This window comes from Apodemus sylvaticus, chromosome 5, assembly GCF_947179515.1.
Source record: "Apodemus sylvaticus chromosome 5, mApoSyl1.1, whole genome shotgun sequence".
In the NCBI taxonomy this organism is placed as follows: domain Eukaryota; kingdom Metazoa; phylum Chordata; class Mammalia; order Rodentia; family Muridae; genus Apodemus; species Apodemus sylvaticus.
In genome coordinates this window covers 154,135,766-154,156,885 of record NC_067476.1, presented here as the reverse complement: position 1 = coordinate 154,156,885, position 21,120 = coordinate 154,135,766, and the positions used below count along the sequence as shown (strand labels likewise).

The 21,120-nt window shown below is 52.9% G+C and overlaps 1 protein-coding gene across 4 annotated transcripts in view; it reads left to right on the top strand.

Moving 5' to 3' along the window:
- Positions 1-1,381: 1,381 nt before the first annotated feature.
- Positions 1,382-21,120, top strand: part of Nfatc2 (nuclear factor of activated T cells 2) — a 117,009-nt gene continuing 97,270 nt past the window's right edge. For 3 of the 4 annotated variants that reach the window (XM_052184388.1, XM_052184389.1, XM_052184391.1), the window contains exons 1-2: positions 1,382-1,710; positions 20,346-21,120. The exon at positions 20,346-21,120 is cut by the window's right edge and continues 261 nt beyond it. In XM_052184388.1, coding sequence (XP_052040348.1) covers positions 1,581-1,710; positions 20,346-21,120 — 905 coding nt within the window. In that variant the 5' untranslated portion in view covers positions 1,382-1,580. The remainder of the gene's footprint in view (positions 1,711-20,345) is intronic. The other variant, XM_052184390.1, reaches the window with a different exon arrangement.

Sequence of the window (21,120 nt, the reverse complement as noted above, 5' to 3'; positions counted from 1 at the left end):
CAGATTGAACTAGTGCCTTGCTGCGGCTTGGGAACAGGATGTTTTAACCGGTCTCCGCTGGATCCATAGTGTGTTGGGGAGTCAGGAGAGCCTGCTCACAGTTACCGGGGTAGCGGGATAGCCTTGCAGTAGCCCGTGTCTCAGCACCTGCAGCAGTTACTTGGCAAATATTTCTGAAAAGAAAGATGAGAGTTGTTTGGTTTCGGCACCAAGAGCAGTTCCCTCCCTCTGGAGCCCAGGCTGCCCTCAAACGAAGCAGTCCCATTGTCTCTGCCCCTCAGGTGCTGGGACTATGGGCATGCCTAACCAGCCACACCCAGCTCGGTGATGGATAGCTTAATGTAAATACACTGTAACTGTCCTCAGACACTCCAGAAGAGAGCATCAGATCTCATTACAGATGGTTGTGAGCCACCATGTGGTTGCTGGGATTTGAACTCTGGACCTTTGGAAGAGCAGTCGGTGCTCTTAACCGCTGAGCCATCTCTCCAGCCTCCGGTTTCCTTAAGTCTTAACAGCTCCTCTCTTGAGATTGCAGTTGCAGCCCGGGCTTGGCTTTTAAAAACTGTTCTGGTGACTGTAATCGAGAAGGGGTATCTGAGACCACTGCCCAGCTCGACTTTGCTACCTTGTTTCTGCCTCTGAGAGGTTGTAAGCTGGGAGGCTCATTGGAGGTTGGCTCTGTGTTCGTCAGTAATCATCCCAGACCTCTGCCTTGGCGCCTTGATCAAAATTCCATATTCCTGGGTTGGAATCCAGACTTATGGGACGGAGAGTCACAAGGGGGAGGAGCCTGGTAATCTGCATCTTACATCAGCCGGATGTAGGGTTACCTGTCAGCCCTGCCCCCCCCCCACCAGACCACTTCCTGTTCTCACTACCAGGACAGGGTCCCCAGATCATCATCAATCAAACTTCGCGTGTCACTTCCCCCTGGCGCCAAAGCCGGCGCAGCCTCTGCTATGAGTCCTCTCCTGGTTATCGAAAGGGGTGATGATCTTTATTCCTAATCTGTCCCAACAGGGTCACAGTGGCTGCTATGTGCTGGGTGGCACGTGGTGATAGGTGGCCCAGTCCTGGTCAATTGAGTTTGGAGCTTGCAAATCAGAGACAGACACTTTGGCAAAAGCCATAGCTTCTTGTGTCCAAGAAGTCAGGGCGCCCTTCCCCAGCAAAGGAGAGGAATCAGGAAAGGCTCAGCTAGCTAGTGGTCCCTAAGGAACAGCTCACAGACAGCAGGTTCTGGAGGAACCCTGGGTCAGAGGGTAGCAGGTGAAGCAGAAGTTGTCTGGGCCTGTCGCTCAGGCCAGACCGGGCTGTGCCCCTCCCCGTCCGGGCGGCGCCCCGCCCCACCAGCCACCGCCGTCCCCGCCCCCGCCCCCTCCAGCCTGCAACAGGTGCCTTGAGCAGGAAGCTCGCGCCGCCACCCGCTCCCCGCTCCCCGGACGTGTCCAGGACCCACTGCGCCGTGAGCCATCCTCGGCCCGGCGTGCGCCACAGACACGGTGACCCCTGCTCTGCGCGAGCCTCCTCCCCGCACCGCGACCCTACACGGCCCCGCAGCCCGAACGCCCCGAGCCATGGACGCCCCGGATCCGCAGCCCGACCCCGACGGCGGGGACGGCCCCGGCCACGAGCCCGGGGGCAGTCCTCAAGACGAGCTGGACTTTTCCATCCTCTTCGATTATGACTATTTGAACCCTATCGAAGGTCGGTGGAGGCTCCCCGAGCCTGGTCCTAGAGCCCTAGCGGGGGACAGGGCCTAGGGACCCGATGCAGGGCTTCCTCCAGGAGCCTGCAGCAGGGGTTACCCCGGCCCTGGTGACAGGGAGGGGAGCCGGAGTGGCCTGGCCGCGCGGTCTTGAGGGGGAGGGTTCCAGTTCCTCCTGAGGGTCCCTGTCCGTATAGCAAAGGATGGTTAGCTCCGCAGGACAGCCCAGAGGCAGTAGAAGAGGTGTTTTTGCCTTCAGAGAGTGGAGTCGGTAGAGGGGTGTGTGCCCGGGGATGCTAGAGTAACTGCAGCTGAGCCTGGCAACCCTGCCCCTGAGGCTGTGAGACAGCGACCCTGCGGCATCCTGGGAGCCGGTTGTTGGGGACTTTGTGTTGAAACTAAGGAAGAGGCTGTGTCTCATGCCTGAGGGTGGTTTGTCTTTGGTGCTGGGAGGCTGGCCCATTTCCTCTCCGAGTTTACCAGTCACCACCGCAGGTAGACCCGGTTATTGAGGGATTTCCACCAGCCCCTCACCCATGTTCTCATAGATGGGGCACCTTGGAGATGAGGAGCGGCTATTTAAGATCAGTCTGGGCCTTCATTTGTCCCTTGTTGCTGGGGGCGGAGGGGGTGGGGCTGGGCAACGCCCCTGTCACTCCAGTAGTTAACAGCACCTGTCAGAAGCAGTAGCAGCCTTTAAACCCAGCTTCATATTTTCTAGTCAGAAAACTTGATGCATGGGAGCAAACAAGAAAACCGAACCCCGTTTCCTGATTTTGACAGCTCAGCCCTCGCTTGCAGCCGGCAGGCTCTGGGCAAGCCTGCTGGCAGCCTCCAGAAGCCTCGATGGCTGCAGGCTTGCGGGCATCTGGTGCCTGGTGTGCAGGAGGGGTTGTGAGGGAGGCTGGGGGAGTTGCGGAGTCCTAGTGGCATGGCCTTAACCCTTTTTCCCCCAGCAGGGTCCTCAGGGACAACCTTTGGGGAGGGACTTGCTTTGGTGACAATTTTTATGTTTTGGCTAGAGATGATAATAGTTGAAGAGCCAGGGTTCATAGTTTAGAGTCCCATTCTAGGGACAGGCTTCCCTTGAAAAGACACAGTCAGGAATCTGTGAGCCAATCACACACATCGGGAGGCTCTGCGTTCATTAAGATGAAAGTCGTATCTAGCAGGGAATTCACACTCCTCTTCTCTCTCTCTCTCTCTCTCTCTCTCTCTCTCTCTCTCTCTCTCTCTCTCTCTCGGTAAGGGTGGAGGGTGAGGATTTCCGGGGAAATAGTTTCCAAGCCAAATCTGGTGGGAGGTGCTTTTTATGGTTTTTCTTGGCAAGCAGAGTCCAGTGGCCAGCAGACGGACAGCTTAGCGACCATGGGCAAGCCTGGGAACCTGTGTTCCTGTTGTGTTTTTAATAATAGGCTTTATTGGGGGGGGCAGTTTCCCATTTATAGAAACAGTATGATAGTGACACAGAGGTCCCATATACCCCTTCCCTCTTGCTATGGGCATGATACAAGAGCATGGTGTATCTATTTGATACTGACACTTTGTCACTGAGAAAAGTCCATGCTTTTTTCAGTGTGTGTGTGTGTGTGTGTTTAAAGGCCTTGAAGCACTTTTAGATATAGGTGCTATAGATACATTGTATACAGCCTATTTAATTTATTTCTGTGACAGGTATCACATGACTCAGGCTGGCCTGAAACTAGACAGCTTCCTGCTACGGGTAGCATCCTCAGTGCTGGGGTCACAGGCCTGTGGCACCCCGTTTTATTTTATTTCTATGATGTTTTCCTCATGGTTAGATTGGTGCTAGAGATATCTGGGAGATCACAGCGGTGTGGGGCCAGTTCCCATCTGCTGTCACACTGTCAGCCTGATTCATTGCTGTTGCCCTGACCTTCCCCTCAGGGGAAGTCAGTTTCTTCTCCCTGGCGGCCCCTTTCCAAATTGCATTCTTAGGACAGTCACCAGGTGAGACCCTTGCTCAGGTGCGACCAGTGATGCTCTGGGAATTTGTTGGCAAAGTGGGGTGGCGTCAAGCAGCACGGAAGGGACTTCGCCACCCTGGGAGGCAGAGGTGAAGCACTTCAGCTGTGGTAGTCACCTCTGGAGGCCGCCCCTCTCTGTTTCTTCATGGTAGGACTCCCAGAGAGCCAAGCTGACCTTCATCCAGGCCTTGGTCTGGGATGATGGCATCCTGATGATGAGCCTTAAGTTAGCCACAGGCCTGGGAAAATCCAGAGCAAGACCTACATCTGACTCCCTGTTTACAGAGGAGAGCTTAAAGGCACATGCAAGGCTGGCAGTAGTGGCACACACCTTTAATCCTAGCACTTGGGAGGCAGAGGCAGGTTTGAGGTTAGCCTGGTCTACAGAGTGAGTTCAAGAGAGTAGCTACGGCTACACAGAGAAACCCTGTCTTGAAAAAACAAAATAAATAAATAAAAATAAAATAAAAAATAAAGGCACATTCTCCCTCTCTCTCTCTCTCTCTCTCTCTCTCTCTCTCTCTCTCTCTCTCTCTCTCTCTCTTTCTCTGGAGTACATTTCTGGAAAAGGCAGAGCTGAAGAGCTGAAGTCACAGCCCAGGCTTTGAACTCCCATGGGAGGCCTCTGGCCGCCCCACTGGATGGGACGGGAGACACTTGGTCCACGGGGCAAGGACCAAGGGGTAAACAAGGACAGGGGTAGTAGGCCAGGGCAAGTCACTGACATCTTTGGACCCTGGCTGCTTATGTGTCAATGCCACTGTCAGAGACTGTGCTTGGCGTGAGTGAGGCCGCTGAGCTCAGCCCCTGTGGGTTTGGTCCCTAGCGATTATCAAACCCTTGCTTTTGTGGTCAGCGTGAGCCACTCCCCAGGTACACAGCCAACCGATTTCCTAATCACCTACCTTGTTAGCTCCTGAGGACACCAGGGAGGGAAGCCTCAGCCCTGCCCACTCTGAACTGTCAATCAATCATTCCTTCTTCTGTCTTTCCGAGTACCTCCAGTAGAAGATTACTTAAAAATTGGGCATGGTAGCCATCTTCGCCTTTTTTTAGAATAAAATCTTATTTTTAACTGCGTGCCTGTGTATGTAACTGTATGTGGATACGTATGTTGTGAGCATGCAGGGGTTGGAAGAGGGAATCAGAACCTCTGGAGCAAGGGGTCCAGTTGGTTGCGAGCCACCCAGTGTAGACTGAACTCCGGTTCTCTGTAAGAATGACCTTGTGTTTGACCTTGGTGGGAGTGGCATAAGATTTAGATGGATGCTCAGATAGTCTTAGACCTGTTGCACAGTGGTTGATACAGTAAGAGGCCATCTGAGCCTACGGATATAAGTATATACTGTGAGTAAGCTCATCATTCCGGTATAAACTCTCCTTGGCCGCTGTATATGTTCTCATGTGGTGGTGTTATGTCTTCTGTTGTATTCTAAGGGCCTTTCCCCAACATTCCTGAGTGATACTATCTGTGATACTCTCTTGTGTGCAGGGGCCTTAGGTTTCTCTTCTTTCTATGCCGAAGAACTTGTGGGAGTCAATTCTTGCCATCACGTCGGTGCCGGGTACTGAACTCAGGCCGTCAGGTTTGGTGGCAAGCCCCTTTCCCCTTAGAGCCACCTCCCCGGCTCTGTTTATGCCATTTCTACAGGAGTCACTTTGGGTGAGCTGTATCTAAGGAACAATCCGCTTCATCTAACCCTGTTTCCACATTTGTTTGCCTGGAGATGTTTCAGGATCAGGAGCAGCTCTCACTGCTCTGCTAGTGGATGAGGTGTCCAAGTTTATCCTGTGTAGAGAGGAGGGTTAGGACGCTTGGGTCCTGGTGGCTTCTGGTCCCCCACTCCCACCCTGAAGGTTGGTGTGCGGCTGTTGCTGGTGGCCCCTCCCCTTAAGGTTCTTTTGGGCATGCTCAGGGTTCAGTGGACTCCTCCTTCTTCCAACTTGGAATTCTCTGCTCACCTCTGGAAGTATCATATCACCTGGATGCTGTGTTGGGGACAGATGAGTGGCAGTGCTCAGTACCAGTTTGCCTCAGTGAGTCTGGCCTTTCTGAGGTCAAACAAATGCCCTCTGAGCACTGCTTGCTGCTTTTCAGAGTCTGTTTCTGTGGTCCTTACACTGCTCGGCTCACGCTGTTCGAAAAGCTGACAAAAACCACAGACCTACGATTCTTTCTCTATGCACACGCATTGTGAACTGGCTCCACAAACACACATATGTCATGAGCACAGAGTATACACACATGCACACACCATCACCTGTGGCCCCCAGGGCGCAGCCCCTCCCCATTCCCACTGCCCTGGGCTTTTCCCACTATTTCTTGAGGGAGTTGTGGACCAGTTGTCCCTGACGTCACCTGCCCTTCAGCTTGAGAAAACCTGCTCTCAACCCATTGGCGGGGCACAGTGAAAACCTCGACCTTCCGGCATGCTGGTTGGGTGCCAGGCCCAGTGGGCGTGGAAGTGAATGAGACCTGTTGCCTGCTTTTGCCTGGATACCCTGGAATCAGCACGGGACACAGCCTGGTAAACAAACGGGGACAAGTGAGGTGCTGTGATACAGTAACTGGCTATTTTTTGGTGCTACTAAAAATAGGCCTGTATACTAAGTAAGCTGGCTTGCTGGACACACGTGACATTCAGAGATGCTGCCCTTTGTGTCGAGTTAAGGACAGGCCTTAATGAGCCTGCTTTGGACAAACACGATTTTCAGGTGCTCCAGAGGAGGGGAGAAGAGCCCTGACCAGAGAGGATGTGGGGTCGGAGTGCACGCCCCCCATCATTCCAGGTTGAAAAGCTCACTGACCCTTATCATAAGCTCTGATGGAGAACAGAGGCACACGCACACACAGACCCTGAAGGCAGCACTCAGACTGGCTCCAGGACTCTCTAGCCCAGAAGGCAGTGAGCTAAGATGCAAGAGGAGTAGCCTCTTATTAATGGAAAGCCTGTTTGAAGCAGCGAGGCTTGGAATCTGAGGCTCCGTGTGCATTACGGCACACAGCCAGCGTGTCCCCAGAGCGTCCCATAGCTATAGGCTTCAATAGGCAGCCGACAGGCCCACGCGTAATAATTCCTGTCTGTGACCGGGTGGGGTAGGAGAGTCCTGAACTCTTCAGGCCGAACTCAGTAGCCAAATAGAATTGGAAAAAGCACAGGACGTAAGGGGGAGTCGGCTCCTCTTCTCTTTCTACTTGTCATTTCTTCTCTCCTCCTCCTCTCCCTCCTCCTCCCTCTCTCTTCCTCTCTCATCTCATACAGCCAGCCCAGCTTGACCTCAAACTTTCTCTGTAGCCAAGGGTGACCTTGAACTCCCAATGCTTCTGCCTTCACTTCCCAAGTGCTGGGATTACAGGCCACTACACTCAGCTTAGGAAGTGCCAGGGATGGACCCCCAGGGACTCGTGCAAGCTAGGCCAGCACTCTGTGGAGAACAGCTACATCCCCCCAGCCTCTGTGTTTGCTTCTTTCTCTGTCACATGTTCTTCTCTGGGGTGGAGGCACCCAAGCCCTTCTTCCCTCCGACTGTGCCATATATAAACCCCAGAGGCCCTGGTTTGACTCGTTGGCTCTCTGGGAACCTTGGCTGAGCAGAAATGCGAGGCCTGGGGCAAGCAGATCAGTGCTCGCTGGTCAGGTGAGGCAGAGATGCCATAAGGTCTCTTGGTGGGCCGCTGGCGGTCACATGACTTTGGTTCCCGGCTTGTTTCTTATCTGTGCTATGGCTGGTGAAGACAATGGCTCCATTAGGGCGTACACTGAGTGAGGGTTAGGTGAGGTGTGTGATTCCTGCCCCAGTGGCCTGAGCTTTGTTGGTGTGAATGGTGATGGGTGGGTCCGGGGTGGGCTGTCCTAGCATGTTGGCTCCTGCAGGGAAAGATCCCCTTCTTTAGGCTGTGATTTGCCTTTAATCAGAAGAGCAGATCAGCAAGCCGTGAGGGGTGTGGCGTCTGTTGGCTGTCAGGCTCTATCTGGTGCCTGAGCAAGTCAACAAACAGACTTGGTTCTGACTCCAAGGCCCCTGTTGGCTCTGCTCAGCCCAGGAACCCCGTGGGCTGCAAAGGCTTCCTTGGTTGCTCCCGTTCTGTGGCTGGAAAGTTCTGGAGGTTGCTTTCTGGGTGATGCATGCCGTGTGCTGAGCCACAAAGGAGCAGCTTTGAAAACTCAGCTCCATGCTGGGTGCCCGTGACTCTCACCCTGAGGGGACTTCCTCCCTCCCTAGCACAGGAAGTAGCCTCAGACTCCCAGAGAGCTGTGGCCGGCTCACTTCCCTAGCTGCTGCACCCTTTGAGCTGGGGTTTTGCTGACAGTTTCCAAACTGAGTTAGGGCATCAGGCTCGCCTGGAGACTGGGCTATGCTGGGATGGTCCAGGCTGTGTGCTGCTCCACTTGGAGTGCAGGGGACTGCCTGTGACCTTCCCTCTGACTTTTGGTTATTAAATTTCCCCCAAAATGGAAAAGTTAGGGGCAGTGGTAGAATGGGCATCTCTCTCTCTCTCTCTCTCTCTCTCTCTCTCTCTCTCTCTCTTCTTTTTTAGATTTTTATTTATTGTTATATGTAAGTACTGTCATCAGACACAGCAGAAGAGGGCATCAGATCTCATTACAGATGGTTGTGAGCCGCCATGTGGTTGCTGGGATTTGAACTCAGGACCTTCAGAAGAGCAGTCAGTGCTCTTAACCACTGAGCCATCTCTCCAGCCCCCTAGAATGGGCATCTCATCTACGTCTCCCATTGCATGACTGCTCCCTCAATGGTTTTAAGTATAATTCATGTATTGTATAAGTTAGTAGATCAGGTATTAAACATATGGACATCTGCAGAGGTGGTGCATGCTTTTAATCTCAGTTCTCGGGAGGCAGAGGCAAGAGGACAGAAGCCTCACTTCTCCTGGCCTGCTCAGCTACCCTTCCTACCCAGACCAGGCCCACCAGCCTAGAGGTGGCACCACCCACAGTGGCCTAGGCCCCTCCCACATCAATTAGCAATCAAGAAAATACCCCAAGATGTGTTCGGAGAGGCAGGCAGATTTTCCAGAGGTTTCTCTTCCCAGCTAAGATCATCCACCACACACAGCTTATGAAAGGCTGCTGGTGGAGCCCAAGCCTCTGCATGCCAGGGTCACGCTGAATAACTGAGTCACATCCCCAACCTGCAGATGCTGTCTTCCCAACATTTCTGATGCACAGCTGGTTGGAACTATGGACAAAACAGTCAAGAATACAAACAACCAATGATAGAGTCGTTGTCAAACCAAAAGTGGCTCCCCTTAGCCATCCACTATTTTTCTTCCAGGAGGTTTTGCTGGTTTGGTTTGGTTTGCTTTTGCATCCAGCCCTAAGGATCCTTGCATTGTGAGTGGTTGACTCAACCATTGCTCCCTTTAGCTTTTGAAAATCCCAACCAGCCAGTTTTCTTCTTGTTTACCTGTTGAAGAAATCAGGTCATGTCTCAGGGCTCTCCTCTATGCCATGGATATTATTAGATGGACCATCCAGTGAAGGATTTTTTAACCATGGCATGTAGTGTGTGTGTAGGCACACACACACACACACACACACACACATACACACACACTGACATATATTTGCATATGTGTTCGCCCGTGTGTACATGTGCCTGTGTGTCTGTGTGTGAAGGCCAAACGCTAACTTTGGGTGTCTTCCTCAGCAGCTGTCTGACTTGTCTTGTTTGAGGCAGGCTCTCTCGGCGGCTGGAAACACACCAGTTCAGCAACCAATTGGCTGCTCAGCAGACCCCTAGCTGCGTCTGGCTTCATTTCCCCAGTGCTAGGATTCTGAGAGACATCTATCACCATGCCTGGCTTTTTTTTCTGTGGGTGCTGGGCTCAACTCTGGAAGCACTTTACCAGCTGAGCCGTCTCCACGGCTCTTACTCTTACTTCCAAAGCCCTGGGCCCCTGAACCTTTAATGTGTTTTCTCGCTCCCTTTTAGCAAGCTGAGCTGGAGGCAGAGTGGGGGTGGGTTCCTTTTCCTGAGCGGGCACTGGGGCCCAGCCTGCCTTCTAATCTAAGGATTTGGAAACGGGCCTGTTTTAGTTAATAAAGTACATTTTTCCTAGCAAGGCCTTTCCCTGTGAATTTTAATTGAGCTACGCCCGAATGAGCTTTTCGGAAGGCAAGAAAGCGGCCTGCGAAGGACGGGATTTGTCAGGGCCTTATCAAAACAGCCGTTCTGGGGTATGCCTGCAGAACGGGGCTGCTCAGGAAGGGAAACTCTTTAAGCCTGAAAGGTTTGCAGCAATCGTCTCAAAGGCTGAGGGAAGGGGCTGTTTGCCTGCCTAATCCTCAGAATGAGGGCTGCAGGTTTGAAGTCCACAGTGGGTGATGTCACCTCTGCTGGGTGGACTGGGAGGAATGTCTTAATGACCAGGTGTGTGTGTGTGTGGGGGGCACTGATTAAGTGTGCCCGCTTCTGGAGAAACATGGTACTCATGTTATATGGGGGTTAGCAGTGGGAAGGGGTATAAATAAGACCTGTCCTATCAATAAGGCATTGGTGTTTGGTCTGAGTCCTTGGTTGAGGGTTTCCTGGCCCCTTGATCACCAATGGAAAGGTTTGCTTGCAGGGGTCAGGTTTCTGAAGGAGTGGGAATGGATTGGAGGGGCTCAACTCCGGAGGAGGCTAGGCTAGGCCAGCCAGGGGCTGCAGAGAAACCCGTGACTGTCTAATGTCATCCCTTTCCGCGGGGCTGCGTGGACTGGGTGGGCTGTGTCGTGGCAGTCCTGTTTCTGTGGGAGAGTTTTCTGACGTCTATTTTTGGTGAACACATCTGGCAGGAGATCCTCTCTTCTCCTTTTGCTGAGGAAGCTCTCCTGCCAGATCTCCAGATCTCATGCCTGTTCTCCAGGAACCTTTGTCTTTTAAAAGTGGAGGGAGGGTGGCTGATGAAAGGAAATGAAGGGTTTTTCACAGGAAGCAGCACACCCCTCCCCCATTTCTGAAGAAGAAACCTACGAAGCACCACACAGGAGAATCCCAGGATTGACACTGAGCACATGCCTGCCTGTGTGACCCTGTTGATGTGAAATTCAAGGCCAGCCAAGCCCAGTCTAGGGCAAGAGAGTTCAGGTGGTTTATTTATTTGCTGGGCACCGGGGAAGGAACCCCCCGGGGCAGCAACACAGTCTTAGGTGTGTGCGCATGTGGGTGCGCATGCGCATGTGGGTGCGTAAAAAAAAGCATGAGGTAGCTATTCGTTATAACTGTGTGACGCCACATCAGTGATATCTTTGTGTGTGTGTGTGTGTGTGTGTGTGTGTGTGTGTGTGCATACCCTTGGCGGATTCCCTGTACCTGATCTTCAAGTTTTCCTATCCTTGCCAGAGGGGTGCTGGTAGTATCGGCCTGCAGCTTGTTATAAATTTCTGAAAAGGAACACACACGGGTTAGTGGCTTAGTGGACACCAGCTATTACTGAGGCAGCAAGCAGATGACTGGGAACCCAGAAAGCAGGAGGACCCCCAAATACCTCAACTGCTACAGGGCCCCTGGTGCCCTCTGCTTAAAGGAGACCCTGAGGCTTACGGGGTCCACTTGGCCCTCGTCTTTCGATGCAGCCCAGGGCGTTGTGATTTTGCAAGCATCCTACCAGCTGCTGCTCTGCCAGACTCCTTGCTCTGGTTCTGTCGCCTGTCCCCGGCTGGGTGGCAGACTCGGAGGCACTACCGAAGCTGCTTCTGTCTGGCGAAGGCAGACAGCTGTCTTCCCCGGGACAAGGTCAGCGAAGATGAGAGGGTGCCAGGCAGCCTCTGCCAGCACCTCCATGCTGGCGAGACAAGAGGGTAAACGTCCCCTCGCCTTCTCTGGTGTTCTTGGACCCGCTGATGTGGGTGGAATTTCTCAACTTTCAGGGCCCCGTCTGTGTGTGTCACCTCTGAATAAAGGGTGTGACAACCTGGATCCTCTCCTTTGCACACATGACTCATTTATGGGGAATCCAGTCACCACTGCCTTCTGTGTGCAGCGAGGGAGGAGGACAGGGGACTGGAGGCTCGGGGGAAGTTTGTTGAGAGCCCCCTTTATTACTTAAAGGCCATCGGGGACTCTTAAAAGAGCTTCTCCCTGTAGGCTGTGAAGGCAGCCAGATAGGAAATCCGCTGCCTTCCTGGCCTGCTACGGGTTCATGCGATCGCATGTGCAGGAGTTTAAGGGCTTCTCAGGTCTGTCCCGAGACAGAGAACCTATCTCTTTCATTGCTGCCAATATGTGTTGACTGGGCAGGACATCTTGTGCGTTGCCATGAGGCCACAGAGTGTGACCTCAGGCGAGAGCTCATGAAGGGTTGAAACAGTCTGGACAGGAACCCCCAGATTTGCAGCCCCTCCAGCTGTGGGGCTGTGTCCCCTCCCCGCAGGCACTTCCTATAGGCCTAGTAAGCTTCCTATTTTTGTCATTATATCCCACTTCCTAAAAATTCTGCCTGTCTGTGCTTTTAGATGCTTGAAAGCTTGTGTCCAGGCCGTTCCTCCTTCCATCTCTTCCCTCCCTCCCTCCCTCCCTCCCTGTCTGTCTGTCTGTCTGTTTCTGTCTCTCTCTCCGTGTGTGTGTGTGTGTGTGTGTGTGTGTGTGTGTGTAAAACAGAGTTTCAGGTTGGCCTAGAGCTCACTATGTAACCAATGCTGGTCTCAAACTCCAAGAAACCCTCCTGCCTCAACTTCACAAATACAGGGACTCCAGTGTGTCCCTGGTTTTCCGTAGTGGCATCCTGGCCTTGGCCATGGTTCATTCGAGTACCCATCTGGCAGGAGGCGAAGGAGGAAAGGCTGGCAGAGACCACTGAGTGGTTAGGGTTTGATTTTAACTCTCCCCTGGCCAAACAGAAAAGAACATTCTAGAAAAAAAGAGTTGGGATCTTATGTTGTCAGGCCAACAATGGCCCTCACAGCAGGTTCAGTCCTGGGGCCCTTCATTCCCCTCAGAGTTAAAGTACCACCATTCCAAAAATAGCCTCTTTCACAAGAAGTGGGGTTCAGTAGTGGTTGTGGGGGTGTGTGGAGAGGCCAGGTTGCCTCAGACTGTCTTGGTTCTGTAGCTTCAAAGCTCCGTGGCTCTGGGCAGATTACTCACCGTCTCTGACCCCCCCCCCCTTTTCCCCATTTGTAAAACTGGGAAAAACTATATTACCTGTTTCAGAGTGTTCTTGTGAGAAAAGCCAACGGACCTGTGTTGGTTGTGCGTGGTGGTCTTTGGTATAAAGCAAACGGTGCAGGTGTGTTGGCTCCTAACACTTCTGTTATGACAGGCAGCTTACTGAGTCACTAACAGTTCAGTGAGAGTGAGCACACTCCCAGGCAGCTGGGGGGATGGGGTGAGGAGCTCACCTCACAGGAGGGAGCCTGCTCTGGAGGCTCTCTAGCTGTTTCATGCACTTCCAGAGGTCTGCGCAGTCTGGGGTGCCAAGAGAATTCTTCAAGTGCTGACCAGTCCATTTATTTCTGTAAAAGTCCTTCCTCTTTTACAGGACACTTTTTGGAGAGGCCGAGGCTAGCGCATGCCACACTGTCAAACCAAACAGAGAAACTGTAGCCGGGGAGGTCAGAATTGTCAAAAAGATTTACCAGAGTCTTTGGGTAAATGTTTTTGGGGCTTTGTGTGGAGTAGCTGGGCTGCTCTGTGTGAGAAAAACCAACCGACCTGTTTTATTACCCATGAGGACTCAGAGTGTACTCAGGTGGCACGTGGAGGGGGAGGGCTGTCTTGCGTTCTTTGGACACAGTGAGCAGCCTTTCGCTAGTGGTAGGCTGGCCTGGCCCCTGGGAGGACTTCAGGACCATGAAGCCAGCTCACTGTCTCCATTTCCTTGTAGATAGACAGCCAGTTTTGTCCTGCAGTTCCAGAAAAATTGGCAGAGGACTCCCTGAGTATTCTCAGAGTCCAGATGTTGATCTCAGGGTCCAGATGTTGAGTGAGCTCTAGGACCCCATGGCAAGAGCATTGTGTTGGTGAGAGACAGAGAGCCTTGGGTGTCCGATGGAGAGCCAAGTGGCCAGTTGACGCTGGATTCAGAGGGGCCAGGAATGAGCAAGGGGTTCAGAGTGGCTACTGGGGGAGGAGGCAGGACAGCCAAGGATACTTCCTCAGGGTTCAGGGTGTGGCTCGTAGGTGATGCTTCAGGCAGACTGAGCCTCTGCAGAACGCAGGAAGTGCCGGTCCAAGAAGCTTCGAAGCTCAGAGCCACAGGCCTCAGCCTATCCTGACAAGCAGGGGCACCTTTGGGTGGCCAGATGTTGGAGTGGGCAGGGCAACAACTCAGTATGCTGCACCAGCCCCTGCTGCAAAGTATCCTTAGGTTGGAGTGGGGCCAGAATCTCCAACCCACGGAGGGACTGAGTAGGGGAAACCAGCTCTGGGCTTCTGTTTTCTTGTCTGTGGAGGGCGAGCAGGTTGTCCCTGCCATTCACGTAGAAGTGAGGGTTAAAATCCTTGTTTTGTGTCATGTGCTGACTCCAGGGTCTGGTGGGTCCATCTTAAGTATTTTAGCTACCTGACCCCTGCACTCATCTTCTCGGGATGGAGGGATAAATCAGTGACCCTGTCAGTGGACTTCACCGTAGGGTCATTTAGGAGCTGAGCTTAGAAGCTGCTATAGTCTAGTCTGGTTAGTTAGGCAGACAGTGGTCCAGGAGAAGGAAACTAGAGGTATGAAAGGGGACAGTGTGTGTGTGTGTGTGTGTGTGGTGGGGAAGAAGACAAGATAGAGGACCAGCTACGGCTCCTGCCTTCCTCCTTCCTCTGGAAACTGACCTCTCCAGGGTAGGCCAACCATCTGTCATGGTAGGTGACACGGAAGCAGCCCACCATGAGTGCACAGCACATAGAGAGAGCTGGCTCCTCTTTAAATTTTTATTTATTGATTTTGTGTATATGGGTGTTTGCCTGCATGCATGGCTGTGTACCATGTGTAAGCCTGGTGTCTTTGAAGATCAGAAGAGGGTGCCAGATCTCTGGGATTAGATTACAGATGGTTATGAGCTGCCATGTGGGTGCTGGGAATCTGGGTCCTCTGGAAGAACAACCAGTACTCCTAACTGCTGAGCCATCTCTCCAGCCCCACGCTCTCCCTTTCTAGATACTGTTTTCTCTCTGTGGTGGTGGGAATGGTGTCTCAGTGGAGTGAGTGAGTACCTTTGACCCTTGAGTGCCTTTCGAAGTCCTGGGCTCCCCTCTGCTGCCTGTGTGACTTAACATGGGCACACAGCACAGGGGCACAGCAACCTATGCCATATCTCGGTGCTGCTAGCAAAATGAGATGTTTTAGTGTTTGACAAAACCTGTTCACCTCTGCCTGCCACACAAATTATACCACAAAGAAAAGCAGTGGGAGGGGAGAGTGGGGGTGAAATGCAGGCTTAGAGCCTTTGTCCAGATGATCTACTTGAATATAGTCACCCCCCCAAATAGTACTGTAGATCAAAGAGCCTTACATATGCAAATATTCCGCTACTGAGCTCACCCCAAGCCCTCTTATGCAGGGTCTTGCTAAATTGTTCATGCCGGCCTTGAACTCACTCTGTAGTTCAGGCAGGCCCTGAACCAGGTGATGTTCCTGCCTCAGCCTCCTGGAGTATTGTAAACCATTCCTTTCTAGATAAAAGTTAAGATGTGGGGCTGGACAAGATCGCTCAGTGGTTAGGGTCACTTGCTGCTGGACCATAGCTTCCATGTCTGCTAGCTCACCTCTTCTGGCCTCTGTGAACACACACACACACGCGCGCACACACACACACACACATTTAAAGAAGAAGAGATGGGAGTGGAGTCCAATAGGCATAGGAAGTATGTAATGTTTACTAGCAATGCTGCCTAGAGCCACAATATGCAAAGAGGTTTATGGAAACCCTCCTGAGAAACTGGCTTCGGGTGTGGTTCTGAGCCTCACAGGTTTCCATCTGGGCTATGGGCAGGTGAGGGCAGTAAGACCCAGTAGGCAGCACATGGGCTGTTTCCAGAGAGCCCAAGAGTGAGGATCCCAGCCACTCACAGGAAGATGTTAATTGCTTGCCATCTGTGAGATTTGCTGTCAAATCCCTGAGAAAGCAAAGGCTCTTTGTCACCTTCACACCCTGCTCGCTGTTAAACATTTATAGACTTGGGGAGAGACAAGAGGGGAAAAAGAAGGAAAGAAAACTGCCACCAGGGTGGATTAAACCAGTGTAAACACTGCAATACTGGGCTCAGTGGGCCTGGTTGTTCCTTGGGGCTCTGAGGCTCGTGTGTGTGTGTGTGTGTGTGTGTGTGTGTGTGTGTGTCCCATGTTTGTATGTGTGGCTGTATACATCCATGTGTGCACCTATATGTGTGTATGTGTGCCATATGTGTGTGGGTGTTTGTGTGCGTGTGTGTACCATGTTTGTGTGTGTGGCTCTGTGTGTGTGTGTGTGTGTGTGTGTGTGTGTATATACCCATGTGTGCACCTATATGTGTATATGTGTGTGCTGTATGTGTGTGTCCCATGTTTGTGTGTGTGTGTATGTATGTCTGTGTGTATACATCCATGTGTGCATGTGTGTGCGTGTGCGTGTGTTTGGCTTGCTTTCTGGATACAGGGCTCTACTCTGCCATCCAGGCTGTCTCTGAATTCACAGCATTTCTCCTGCCTCAGCCGCCCAGTGCTGGCATTATGGGCACTACCACACCCCATGATGTCTGTTCACACTGGCTACAGTTCTGGGTCGCTTCTAACATCCTGAGTCATGTTTTTGAGGCAGAGAGTTTGACTGTGGCTGGAATCTCTGTACAGGGCTGATGGCCGGTTTGGTCAGTTTGTAGAGAATGGGTTCTCAGAACGTCACTGAATGTGGATTTGATGATCACTGGCTTCTAGGTTAGACAGCTGTGCTGTGCTGTCTGCCAGGAAGTGGCATGTGTGTGCACACAGGCAGCAGCAGCTCAAGTTCAGACGTACCTTCACCCTGGGTACCATCCAAACTCCAGCCCTGCAAGCCCAAGCTAGAGAATCAAAGCGCTGAAGGACCGCAGCTGAGCCTTTCCTCTGTCCTCCTCTAAGTGAGACTGTGGGGCCCGGAGTGGGTGGGGATTTTTCTTCTGCCGCTAGCCACTTAGCAGCAGAGTGAGGCTAGGTTCTGTTTCCCGCCCAGTCAGCAGAGTTCCGTTGTCACAAGTCATGTTGCAAGTCACCTCCCCCTCCCCCCACCTGCTCCACAGAGGCTAATTATGTTTGCAAAATTAAGTTTGTTTTCTCTGCATAATACAGAAACCAAAAAGTCTCCCTTTAGGAGTGCAGCTGAGATGGCTCAGTAGGTGCGTGAGGACCTGAGCTCCGATGAACATGGCTACAAGCTCCTGTGTTGCTAAGCAGAGACAGGAGGATCGCTGGTACTTGCTGGCCACCAGGTTGGCTCAAAGTTCAGTGGGAGACCCTGACTTGAAGGGAATAGGCGGAGAGTGAGGAGGCAGGACATCTGACATCCTCCTTTGGCCTTGCGTGTGCCTAGTGTGCACACATCCACGTGGGCCTGTCTCCCCACACATCTGTGCCCTCTCCTCCTTTAGACAACCCACCCGGTGTCCCCCTTGCCCTTTCTTTACTACTGAATCTCAGTGGGCATCTCTGCTTGGTGCAGAAGGACTTTTGCAGGTCACTGTTGGAATGAACCAGGATCTCCGCCGGCCCCAGGGCTGCCGGCACTAACCTACCACTCCTATGGATGTGAGTATCCGCGAAGGATGCTTTTCTGAGACTAGGGCTAAGAGCTCTGGGATGCATCTGGGATTTTGACGGCTGCTACCTATCCAGTCACCCTCTCTATAGATGATGCCCTCTGCCTTATAGATCAGGGGGTGACATTATGGAGGAGTCTTGTCAGGGTCCCATGTGATCTCATGGTGGCCTGCCTTGTGTCAGCTCCCATCCAGGTGACAGATGCTCAGAGAGTCCTCATGGCATCTCTGGTCAGATGACAGGCAGACTTGCTATTCGGTAGCTGATGCCACAATTACTTTGGTAGAATTGGGAGGCGTACAGCAGGCATCCCTAGGGGGACGTAAGCTGTTTAAAGGACAGTGGCAGAGCTTGTGGCCCTGGGTGAATGGAGCTGTTGAGGCAGAAGGAATGGAAACTGCAAATTCCCGAGGCCAGGATGGAGTGGCTGCTTTCCCATAAACCCCACTCTGCCTGGAATCCGGAGAGAGGAGAGGCCGAGGGTGGGCAGAACAGACCCCAGCCATACTCGCCCAAGTGAGGTCATTTGTTTTCATGGTAAGAGCGGTGAGTGGCCTCTTGGGAGCCCTCATCTGAAGGAGGGGCACCATCTGGGCATGTTGAGGTCAATTCAGCTAAGCTGGAATAACCTTCCTCTGTGGAGGCTCAGAAAAGGGACACAGAGACCAAAGTTCACCAGCGTGTCCACCCCAGCTCCCCAGAGCAGGAGACCCCATTCCTGCCTCTCCAAGGACACCCGGTATGATTCTTTTATTAATCCTCTAGGTCACTTCACAGATGTCTGTGGTGGGCTGCAAGTGCCAGGAGCTGTGGTGGGTACCAGGCAAACAATGCTGACCCACAGCGGATATGAACCCAACCTCAGTGGAGCTTAGAATCAAGAAAACTACCAACGCCCACAAAGAGCCAGAGAGTAAATATTTGAAGACTTGTGGCTCATATAGATCCTGCCAAAACGCTAAGCTCTCCTGTTCCATTGAAGAAGCAAGCTCTAGGAATAAATAGACACGGCTGTGTACCAATAAAACTTTATCAGCAGACAAAATGTGGGCACCTTTGGACTGTGGTTTACCTGGCCCGTATTTAGCAGGACACGTTCACTAAACACATATTCACTAAAAATATCAGATGTGGTGGGATCTGGTAGTGGGTACAAAGGGGAGGTGGCAGATGGGGGTTTGAAGACAATCTTTTGGGGGACAATTTGTGAAGCAATTGTTAGAGCAGATACACAGAGTAAGGGAGGCGAGGCAAGATTTTGAAGGGAAAGGGAACAGCTGTCTCAAGAACCCTGAGCAGGAAGGGCTGGAAAAGCACTCAGTGGGGCTATCTCTGAGCTGCTTGGGGGACACTGGACACAGGTGGAATGGGCACACAAGCTGGTGACAGGGACACACAAGGCCCATGATGATCAGCCCAAAGGACCAGAGAAAGGATGGAAAGACAGTCTCCAGAGTGAACATTTGTCAGAGGAGATTTGAGGAAACTGAGAGAGAAGGAGGGGCACTTCATTCAAGATGGCCATGTGTGCAGGGAGTGCCCATGCTGGCTTGTCACTTGAGAGCAGAGAGGACTCGCTGGTGGCTGAGGTAGGAGCTGTGAGAGTTGAGGAGTCAAGGCTGACTCGTCAGAGACAGAGAAGAAGCCTTGGAGAAAGAGATGGTGTCAGGTGGTGGGAACTAGCATCCCTTGGTGGCTCTGGAGAAATTCCCCAGTGAGGAATGTTAAGGGGTCAGGCTTGGGGTTCAAGGGACAGAATGAGGTGACAGAGCGACATTATCTACAGGAGTGACCCTCTTGCCTGTGGTGGGCCCTTGAGATTGGACCTCAGAGACTCAAAATGGCCACTGCTGTTAGAAAGGTATTTAGGCCACACTGTATCCCTGTTCTTAATGGTTTGGGGGCTCTGTAGCCATGATCCTGACTTTTGGGGATCAAAGGAATTCTTTGAAGGAGTTCTGAGTCTGCTAATTTTGTGCCTTTGGGGAGGGACTCTTGTTCCCTCCTGGGCCATATCTATAAAGGGACATGAACGAGCAGGGAACCGTGGTTCTAGAAAGCTTCTCACGCTTCGGTGTGGACCCCGGAGTCCATGTTGCCCCCCTGCATCCTCAGGCCACATACGTGTGGGATGAGAAGGCCCACTGTCGCCCTGGAGAGTTAGCAAATTCTAGTAATGGGGTCGGGACCCACACTGACAGGGAAATAACCTCAGTTGGGAGGGTGACTCAGTGTAAGATACCCTGCTGGGGTACGCTTCATTCAGCTGGGGGGGGGGTCTGTGGTCCCATGAGCTACGGGAGATATCAAGTCCACTTTAATGTCTTTTCTCTGTGTCCGTGTGCACAGCCATGTGGATGCAGGCACGTGTGTATGGCAGTGCACGTACATATGTAGGTGTGTCTATGGAGATCAGAGGTTGATATCCGTGTCTTCCCCCAAATGCGTGCCACCTTGTTTTTGATGACAGGGTATCTCTCTCCATGAACGTGTAGTTTGTTGATTTGGCTACAATATCTGGCCAGTGAGCCCTGGGGATTCCTGTCTCTGCCGCCACCTTGACTTTTTTGTAGGCTCTGGGGATCGAACTTGGATCCTCATATTCACGTGGTAGGCAGTTTCCCGACTGAACCATCTCTCCAGCCTCTAAAATTCCTTTCTGAGAGGTGATTTTGGGCCTCATCTTGGAGACTCTTAGGCCAGTTTATCTTCCATACTTCAGCTTGCTACACAGTTCCTGTAGCCGACGCCTGTTCTGGACTCTCTTGTGGGAATTTGAGACCAAGTGGCTTCAGTTGTGGCAAGCCCTGGATTTGGCATGGGGTGGGGCATTAAAAGCAACCAGTGGCAGGAAACCACGCCCACCCGTGACTGCGACTCCGCGCCCCAGTTCTGTTTTAGAGGCTTAAAGACCCCCCCTTCCCCCTTCTCTTTCCAGAAGAACCGATCGCACACAAGGCTATCAGCTCACCCTCCGGACTCGCATACCCGGATGATGTCCTGGACTATGGCCTCAAGCCATGCAACCCCCTCGCCAGTCTCTCTGGCGAACCCCCTGGCCGGTTCGGAGAGCCGGATAGTATAGGGTTCCAGAACTTTCTGAGCCCGGCCAAGCCAGCAGGGGCTTCGGGCCCGAGCCCCCGGATCGAGATCACTCCATCCCATGAACTGATGCAGGCAGGGGGGGCCCTCCGTGGGAGAGACGCCGGCCTGTCCCCCGAGCAGCCGGCCCTGGCCCTGGCGGGCGTGGCCGCCAGCCCGAGGTTCACACTGCCCGTGCCCGGCTTCGAGGGCTACCGCGAGCCGCTTTGCTTGAGCCCCGCTAGCAGCGGCTCCTCTGCCAGCTTCATTTCTGACACCTTCTCCCCCTACACCTCGCCCTGCGTCTCACCCAATAACGCCGGGCCCGACGACCTGTGTCCCCAGTTTCAAAACATCCCTGCTCATTATTCCCCCAGAACCTCTCCAATAATGTCACCTCGAACCAGCCTCGCCGAGGACAACTGCCTGGGCCGACACTCGCCCGTGCCCCGTCCGGCATCCCGCTCCTCCTCACCCGGTGCCAAGCGGAGGCATTCGTGCGCAGAGGCCTCGGTTGCCCCTCTGCCCGCAGCCTCACCCCAGCGCTCCCGGAGCCCCTCGCCACAGCCCTCGCCTCACGTGGCACCCCAGGACGACGGCATCCCCGCTGGGTATCCCCCCACGGCCGGCTC